Source organism: Myotis davidii, unplaced genomic scaffold (assembly GCF_000327345.1).
Source record: "Myotis davidii unplaced genomic scaffold, ASM32734v1 scaffold970, whole genome shotgun sequence".
In the NCBI taxonomy this organism is placed as follows: Eukaryota; Metazoa; Chordata; class Mammalia; order Chiroptera; family Vespertilionidae; genus Myotis; species Myotis davidii.
The window spans coordinates 297,818-307,302 of record NW_006282204.1 but is presented as its reverse complement, the minus strand read 5'-3'; the positions used below and the strand labels follow the sequence as shown (position 1 = coordinate 307,302).

The following is a 9,485-nucleotide window of genomic DNA, read 5'->3' as shown; positions in this document are numbered from 1 at the left end:
GCAAGCAGTGGCAAGTGAGGGACTGATGGCTGCCATACTGGAAACCCAGGGTCTTAGCAGTCCTCAGGCGAGTCCTCAGGGCACCCGCAGCACCAGGCTGGGCATTGTGAGGCCATGGTCCCTGCCTTTACTGCCAGAGAGGACAACCTGACACCTAAAGCTACAAAAAGGCACAATGGTGCACAATCAACTACCATATAGGAATTCAGGACAGGGCTCATCCCGGGGTCAGGTGAGAGCAGAGAAACTGAGGAAGGCCTCCTGAAGGCGAATTGAGTCAAAGTATTTGTAATGCTTGTCAATTTATGACAACCACAAGGCAGGCCCGTGAGCGACGCTCCGGAGTGTAAGGCACTGTATTAAGTTCATTAAATACACTAATAATTTCATTATACACAAAGCAGACATTTTGAAACGATGCAATAAAAATAAACAGAAACAGCACTTGCAGTATTTGATTCCATTCCTCCCAGGGCAGTTTAAGGACCTTGGGGCTGCGTGTACGCTGGTGTGGCACGCACGGTGTGCACCAGGGGCAGAGTGTGGAGAAGCTGGAGGGCCACATGACCATTATACCTGGGGGATGCCCTTCAGGTGGGGGGTGAAAGGCCAAGGCTGGGTGTTCACATACGGGAGCTGGAACCACAAGGCAGCTGCCGGTCCTGGGCATCGGCACATACGCTGACCTTCAGAGGACCTATGGCTGGCAGCAGGGGTGTGGAGAAGGCGGGTCAGAAAGGAACTGAGGCAGGGGCCAGAGTGGATGAAATAAAGGAAGTTTCATGAAGGAACTCAACAGCACGGGATCCATGAGATCACGCGGAGGGGGCCAGAGAGGTTGGGAGCTGGAAGCCTCGCCCGTGCGCTGTGCCAGGCCGTCTTCCCGAGGAGCTCCAGGGGATGCCTGAGGGTTTCCTGGGGTGACTGAATGGAGCCCCTCAGAAGGGGCCTTTGGCCCTGGGGTCTATCGGGGGTGCACTGCTATTAGATGGTGCCTAGGCAGTACTGAGCCCCTTCTGTGGGCCCAGAGGGCCAGCTCTCTCTGCTGGCCAGAGGTTGAGTGCAAGGCTAGGTCATGAAGGGCATCCTGTGCTTAATTCTAGTCTCTTCCCTCAGAATGGTTTACACTTGGAGGCTCTGCCTAGTTTATGAACTGAAACCAAACCGTGTGCCCTCTCCTGGGAGTGGCCCACAACAGGCGCAGGGGTGCGGAGTTGCTCCCGCCAGAACCCTGCCTGCGGCTCAGCTCGCCGACCCCACAGGGCCTGCTGAGGGCGCCAGGCAGCCCGACCGAGACGAAGGCCCGCGCAGGGGAGACCCAGCAGAGCCTCCACGGCTGAGCCCCTCCTGCCCGCCCTCGGCCGCTGTGACTGCTGTCCTCTAGGCTTTAGGACAGAGAGAAACAGACAGACAAGCAGCTGCTCTCCTTGCCATCTCCGACCTCCGACTGAGGCTACTCACATTTTTGTTCTTCCGGAACAGCGTCCTGGCTTCATGGCGGATGTACTGTTGTTCTCCCGCGGTGTCTTCCACCCGCCCTGACGCTGCCTGCCACTGCCTCGCCAGCCTGAAGATTCGGCGGTACAGGCCAAGCACTTCTTGTCTTGTGGCTGTGGTCATCCTCGCACTCACCGAAGTAGAAGAGGGAACATTTGCATGAAAACCCCACCTGAGAATAGGCAGCTAGAAGAGGTGCATTTTTTAATCAAGCTCTTTAGACTAAAATTGCTTTCTCAAGCAAGCTGCTTGGTGGCACTGCTGGGCGGCGCTGGCCTGCGCATCACCACGTGGCTGAGGCTGCTCCCTGGGCTGTTTCCTACGACAGCCATTTTCACAAACACGGCAAAACCGAAATGCACATTCACTATTCTTTAAGCTGGAAAGAGTACTCGGGACGAGGCTCTCCGTGTGTACGCTGGTAACTTACACCACTGCCCTGGGGGCCAAGGAGCAGGCACATTTTTAATAACTGAATTTAGTGCAGGGGCTGCTAACTCAAGTCCTTCCAGGGCCAGCCGGCAGGGAACGTGGCTGGCGGGGCAGTGGCCAACAGAGAGGACATGCCCCCTTAAAAAGAGAAGGACATGCCCCCTTAAAAAGGGAAGGACATGCCCTCTTAAAAAGGCCGCTTCTCAGTCCGGCCAGTGGCTGCCACGGAGAAACAAGGGCCTGGCAATGCCGAACCTCCGGATAGCTTACTAGGTGGCCTTCCAGATTTTTAAAAGATGAAATCTCAAAAAAGACATGAATTCATTACTTTGGAAAATGTGAGTACCATGAAGGCCAAGCAAATTGTGTCTGCAGGCTCGGTTCCACCTTAGTTCATCATAACCTTGTTGAAAAGATTTCTTGTGCTGTTGGTCTACGTCTTGTCCACAGAACTGCGCATGCAGAGAACTAAAAATCTCGGTGACGACTGAAGTCCGTGGCCCCTCTGGGTTTTACTCTGAGACAACAATGTTTTATGTTGAGAGGACCTGCCTAAGACCCCACCTAAATGCATTCCCTAAAGTAACTGTATTTTAAAAAATTCCTGTTAATATCCTGAAATATTCCAGATACACAAAATGATACAGAGTAATATAATTAACAGCCACAGATTCACAGTGAACCTTAAAGGATAAACTGTATAGCTGAAACCCTCACTGTCCCTCTCCCAAGTCCAATCCCCATTTCTCTCCTAGAGGGAACACTAGCCTGACTGGTGTCGCGCACACGTCTTTGTAGGCAGCGTGAGATAGTGCTGCTCAGCAAGTTCTAAAACTGTCTCCATGTGCATGGGCAAGGCCTTGCCTTCCTGTCCCTTGCTTTTTTGCCCTATTCCTAAGACCCATCATGCTGTTCCTTTCGCTCTAGCGCATCTGTTCTCACTACTGCCATTCGGCCCACTGTCTGGTCACCCTGTGTCCACTCTCCTGCTGCTGGACGTTAGGTACTTGCTTCTTTTACTTGGGCCAAAACTTCAGCCTGTTTCTCTGCTATTAACTTTAAATCAGAGAAGAAGGCCCACGCCTGGAGGATCCCTAGGGCATGGCCCCTGCCCCACCTCTAACACGTGGAGCTGAGAAGAGGGAGAACAGATCAGAGGGAGCACGTGGCCAGGCACAGGGCCTCCTCGCCAGGACCCTGGCTTTCCGGACAGCTCACCAGGGGCAGGAGGGGATGATGGAGACAGAGGTGCCCTGGGTCTATGAGAACTCGGGCAGCTAAAGAATGTAGATGGGAGCTGGAAGGAGGGGTCGGCCCAGAAATTCCAAGTGCTTCCAAGGAATTCACCTCACAGGGCACCTCTCTTTCAGCTGTGACTGCCCTTCCTACTCATCCCGACCCTGGCGACTTTTCCTGAGCAACCAGGACTGAACCAAGGCTTAACTGTTCGATGAAAAGCTTGAAAGCACAACTTCACCAATTCAAGTTAACAGGACTGAGGTTAAGAGTCGACACCAATTCTGACATCCACGATGCTTCAGAGAAATTGCTTAAAAGCAATTAATAAAAACCCAGAGAGAACATCATGCTTTGCAGCCCATCGTTAATAAAAACCCAGAGACGACCTTATCCTGCTGAGGAAAGGGTTCTGAGTGCTGGCTCCCCCTGAAATCCCGTGTTTCCCTGTGCACGTCTGGGAGTCGGTTCCTGCAAGAGGCAGGGAGGCTGTAACTTCTACTAAGGATGCCTCACCTCCCTTAGCAGGACCTGGAGAGGGCCTGGCATAGGAACCGCAGCATCTCTGCTGCGTCTGAATTTAATTGCTTTCCTTCTCTCCTCTAAGAACCCCAGCCCGAGCTCTAACTGATCATACACCAGCACCTGACACAGGAGCCCTGGAATTAGAGCACTCACGGTAACAAGCAGAACAATTGGTACTTAACCGGCCTATTTTCAAAATACTTGAATGTTTAAGTGCTGGGAAAACTAATCCTGAAAGGGGGTAAGTGATGTCTCCTCTCCAACATCAGTTGACATAGATAGCCTACATGTTACTGGACTGAAGGGGTCCATTTACCTACATGCATCAAAGCCCAATCCAACGGGAACAGGAGTTTGCAGCAAAGAAAGTACGTACAGGTTTACAAGTGAGGAGATGGTGCCCAGCCCAGTCACAGGCAATTAATGCTAAAAGACCTAGCCTCCCAGTGGCTCCCAGGAAATGGGCTACAGGGAAAGGTCATGATCATGGTGGCTGAAGGAGTGGGAGTGAGCGCCCTACTCATCACTGTATCAGGTCCTGTCTGGTTTCATGAGGGTGTGGTCCCCATGGTCTTACTGTTTCATGACTTGCGACTGAAACCTATTTGAAGTCAAGGTGCTATCTTGAGTTTGACCAGCATTCTGTGGTCAACAGACCTCAGGCTTTATTCTTAAGACAGTTGGATACTGACCCTGGTGTCCCACGGGTTCAATTATTAAGGAAAGGAATGAGTGGAGAGGAATAAGAAAGGGTCATGTGAAAGAAATGGGAGTTTCTGGGTGGCTCAGTTGGTTGGAGCACCATCTTGTACAACAAAGAGGTTTTGGGTTCAATTCTCAGTCGGGGCACATATCTAGGGTTGTGGGTTCAACCCCAGTATGCATATGGAAGGCAACCAATCAATGTTTCTCTCTCCCTCCCTTCCTCTCTCCGTACAATCAATTAAAAAAAAAATCCTCAGTTGAGGAAGGGAAAAAAAAAAGGGTTTCTGTGTGGACAGAAATTATGAAGATTTCCCAAAAGAATGTTCTATGGTTTCCCATGGTGTTCTATTTTTAAAAAATATATATTTTTATTGATTTCAGAGAGGAAGGGAGAGGGAGAGATTAAAACATCAATGATGAGAATCACTGATCCCCTGCCTTCTGCACATCCCCTACTGGGAATCAAGCCCGAAACCTGGGCAAGTGCCCTGACTGGGAATCCAACTGTGACCGCCTGGTTCAAAGGTCGATGCTCAACCACTGAGCTATACCAGCTGGGCCAGGTGTGTACCGTTTAAAAGTCTGGCTTACCATTTCCTTCTAACTCTTGTGCAAAAAAAAAAACAAGGAAAAAAATGCCTCTGTTGTTCTTTCCTTATTAGAATCTTTCAGTTCTTTGCGGAACTCATGTTCTTTCTTATCTTAGGGTTATGTACCTGTTATTTCTAGAAGGCTCTCTCCTGACCCCTTCCCATGTACCTTACCAACCCCTAGTCATCCTGTAGTTCTCCGTGAAAACATGGAGGTCTCAGACGATCTCTCCCCATCCCCTTCGGCCTCACCATATACGCCAGATCAGGTCTCTCTGTTGAACTGTCCCTTGGCACCTTGCATTTCTTCTTTGTAGCAGTGATCACTCACGAAATGGCCTGTCAATGTCTGTCTTCCCCCATAGACTCTAACTCAGGGGTGGGCAAACTTTTTGACTCGAGGGCCACAATGGGTTCTTAAACTGGACCAGAAGGCTGAAACAAAAGCATGGATGGAGTGTTTGTGTGAACTAATATAAATTCAAAGTAAACATCATTACATAAAAGGGTACGGTCTTTTTTTTTCAATAGTTTTATTCATTTCTAACGGGCCGGATCCGGCCTGCGGGCCGTAGTTTGCCCACGGCTGCAACCTCTATGGGGACAGTACCACATGCATCGTTCACTGCTGAATGCTCGGCACCTGGCAAAGTGCAAACTGCTAGTCAACAAATGTCTGCTGAATAAATGGAAATCTCATGCTATGGAAGCTTGAGATTCTAGAAACATCATCAGCCATGTATAAAATTTTTTTTAAAGTTCTTATCCTTTTGATTTATATTTATCTCTGTTCCTAGAAAGTAACTTGTTTAGAAAAAGTACCTTTTCCCTAGAAGTCTTCCTTCCTATGGATTTAATGGCTAGACACCAACATTTACTCCTCAAACCATCACTGACCTCTCACTGATGCAGAACCAACAGCCCTTTTCCCTCCTCTCTAGTTTCAGGGGTTGATCTGATGCAATGGGGTCTGCTAGGATTTCCTGCAGGACATCAGAAATATGAAGTTGGCTGAAACCGGTTTGGCTCAGTGGATAGAGCGTCGGCCTGCGGACTGAAAGGTCCCAGGTTCGATTCCGGTCAAGGGCATGTACCTTGGTTGCGGGCACATCCCCAGTAGGGGGTGTGCAGGAGGCAGCTGGTCGATGTCTCTCTCTCATCGATGTTTCTAACTCTCTCTCTCCCTTCCTCTCTGTAAAAAAATCAATAAAATATATTTTTTAAAAAAAGAAATATGAAGTTGTTCAGCAGTCCACAACTGAACTGCAGTATGGACTGCCTGTGAAGTCTATTCTTACATAATTTTTTACAGTAAAAATTTTGTAACTTTCATTCTTATGATTGACTAGAGGCCCAGTGCACGAAATTCGTGCATGGGTAGGGTCCCTAGGCCTGGTGGCGATCGGGACCTCCTGCCTGCCCAATGAGGCCTTCCTTCATTCCGCGCTGTCTCCTGGTGGTCAGTGCACATCATAGCGAGTGATCAAACTCCCGATCTCCAGCAAAACTCCCCTCCAAGGGACACTTTGCATATTACACACACACACACACACACACAAGAGGCCCGGTGCACGAAATTCCTGCATGGGAGGGGGATGTCCCTCAGACCGGCCTGCACCCTCTCTAATCCAGGACACCTCAGGGGATGTCTTCACTGCCAGTTTAGGCCCGATCCCGGCCTAAACCAACAGTCAGACATCCCTCTTGCAATCCGGGACTACTGGCTCCTAACTGCTCACCTGCTCACTTTTCACCTGCCAGCCTGATCCCCCTAACTGCTCTCCTCCACCAGCCTGATCACCCCTAACTGCCTCTGCCTTGGCCTCACCATCATGGCTTTGTCTGGAAGGACGTCCGGACTAATTAGTATATTACCCTTTTATTAGTATAGAGGCCTGGTGCATGGGTGGGGGCCGGCTGGTCTGCCCTGAAGGGGGTTCCAGATCAGGGTGAGGGTCCCCTTGGGAGGTGGGGCCAACCAGGGTGAGGAGCCTGGGGCAGTTTACAGTCCAGCCACACCCCAATCAGGGTAGGGGGACCCCGCTGGGGGACAGGGCCGGCCTGGGTGAGGGGCCCCTAGAGGTTTGCAGGCTGGCCACGCTATTGGGGTGAGGGTCCTCACTGAGGAGCAGGTGGCCTGGGCGAGGGCCCTGGGGCCATTTGTAGGCCAGCCAGCCCCCTGATGGGGTGAAGGTCCCTGCTGGGGGCAGGGAGGCCTGGGCCAGGGCGGGGCAGCCTGGGCAAGGGCCTGGGGGCGGTTTGCAGGCTGGCCAAGCCCCAGGCTTTGTCCAGGAGGTCTCCTGGTCTAATTAGCATATTACTCTTTTATTAGTATAAAAGATATATAGAAGATAGGTATTTCTTTAAACTCTGCTTCTTTTCACCTCCTTAATCCCAAGTCCCAGAATTAAGAAGAAATAAGACATGAAGTGTGAATGGAAGAAACTGTGACTGGAAAGGGGCCTATTTTCTTAAAATCGTACCCCATACATGCAGTCCCAAGCTTAGTCACCAGCATGTGCCAGGGGCAGCCCGTGTGGTACGATCAGGATGATGAGGCTTGCTGCTGCTGCACTGGCCTCGGTCGTCGTCAGAGAAGCTTCCCCTACAGCAGGCATCCCAGAGACTGGCTGGGGAGGTGATGTACAATAAAAATATTTTCTTACTGCCCACCAAACCATGATTTAAAGTAATTTCATTTTGTAGTGATATAGCTTCCTTTAAATAAATGTATTACAAAATATTTTAAGCTAGTCTAATATATAGGTAAATAACAGTAAAAACAGTGACAGTGGGCCTGAAAGAGGAATTAGAAGGTGCTGCTGAGGCACATTCCTTCCACTGAGCCATCCACTTGGAATGGCTATTGTGTGCCTGCCACCTGTCCCCCCCCCACACACACACACACACACCCCAGCTCCCCGACTCGCAGGTGTCCTGGAGCAGCTGTCGCCAACCTTTCGGACCTCACGGACCACCAGGATCTGGAGCACCCTTCATCCAGCACATGCAGGCCTTCGTCGGACAGGAGGCCTAGGGGAGATGTCATCCACTTCACCCTTTCCCCGCCATGGGAAGACCTTGCAGCGTGAATACGGACATTGAAGAGCAGAGATGAACATGCCCTTTCTCCTGACCAAATTTATAGAGCACGACTCCGGTCTCAGGAATGTAAACATTCCCAAAGCTGAGCTCTCAGGAGGCTTGCCTTCTACTGAAGAAAAAGTGTTGCAGTGCAAGCCAAGGGCAAAAAAGACAAGTTCCGAACAACTCCCTCTCAGGATCTACCTCTGGGCGCACTTTTCCTCACCAGGACGAATGTAATCAAACTTCTCTTCCAAGGACTTTATGACTGAGGGTGGGCAGAAGATGAAGACTGTGAAATCGGAAGTCAGTCTTCCGTGTTCGCTGTGCACCAGTGGTGGCTGGTCCGGGTCCTGCGGCCCTGTCTCCTCCATCTGGGACTTGCTTTTTGCCAAATGAAGGTCCCAACTCACACCACTGTTACGCCTAGTGCTGACTCTCACCCTTCGGCTCCCCTCACTTTTAATGGGTGCCTTTTCCACTTTCCACCTACAAAACACACATTTGGTAAGGGAAGGGGATTAGGATTACAGTGGGGCCTTGACTTACGAGTTTAATTCGTTCTGAGACCGAGCTTGTTAAGGAGCTCGTTAACTCAAATTACTCTATCAACTCAATGCAAAAAATCGGCTGACAGCTGGTATCTCAAAAAACTCGTTAGTCGGGACACTCGTAAGTCAAGGCCCCACTGTATGTTTCATTCATTACGCTCCTAAGCTGGGCACATAATTGGAGCTTAAAATACAGGATGGGGCAAAAGTAGGTTTACAGTTGTTTGTATGGTATATAATAATACAAAAATAAACTCCGCCTCATGTGCTGTAAACCTACTTTTGACATACCACGTACATTTGTTAGAATAAACGACACACACGAACGTCCATTCTGATCTTAAGATACAGGTGGTGGCATGTGGACCAGGTTTTCCAATGAAGGCCCTAGAGCACTTAAAAATACGAATTAACCCTCACAATAGTGTGTGTGAGAGCGGTGCTGTGGGCCTGTGTTCTGTGGGGAGGAGCCTTGTCAGTTCCATGAAGGGCAGTGTGAGATGCAGGGCTGTAGGGAAGCCTCACTCTCAGTTCATTTAAGGCCTGTTACGGTTCATCCACTGGACTGAAACAACTTACTTTGTTTCTGTGCAATTTAGAACCAAACATACAAGGAAAGTGGGGTTGTCGTACTTTTTTTTTTTAAAAAAAAACAATCCTTTGGGGGAATAAGGCTCATCACACCCAAATGATGAGGGAGTCAAAACTAACCCAGAAAACTTTCATTTGAAGAACCTCTAGGGAACTGAAATGTGTGCAGCCGTGGGCAAACTACGGCCCGCGGGCCGGATCCTGCCCGTTTGAAATGAATAAAACTATTGAAAAAAAAGACCGTACCCTTTTATGTAATGATGTTTACTTTGAA

General features: G+C 49.8%; 1 protein-coding gene across 2 annotated transcripts in view; it reads right to left on the bottom strand.

The window, feature by feature from the left end:
* Positions 1 to 7,669, bottom strand: part of LYRM1 (LYR motif containing 1) — a 27,103-nt gene extending 19,434 nt beyond the window's left edge. The window contains exons 1-3 of one of the 2 annotated variants that reach the window (XM_015571810.1): positions 7,469 to 7,669; positions 5,883 to 5,968; positions 1,462 to 1,627 (exon numbers count right to left, since the gene is read on the bottom strand). In XM_015571810.1, coding sequence (XP_015427296.1) covers positions 1,462 to 1,627; positions 5,883 to 5,968; positions 7,469 to 7,477 — 261 coding nt within the window. In that variant the 5' untranslated portion in view covers positions 7,478 to 7,669. Of the gene's footprint in view, positions 1 to 1,461; positions 1,628 to 2,275; positions 2,361 to 5,882; positions 5,969 to 7,468 lie in introns of those variants that run through there. The other variant, XM_006752777.2, reaches the window with a different exon arrangement.
* Between the last annotated feature and the right edge of the window lie 1,816 nt (positions 7,670 to 9,485).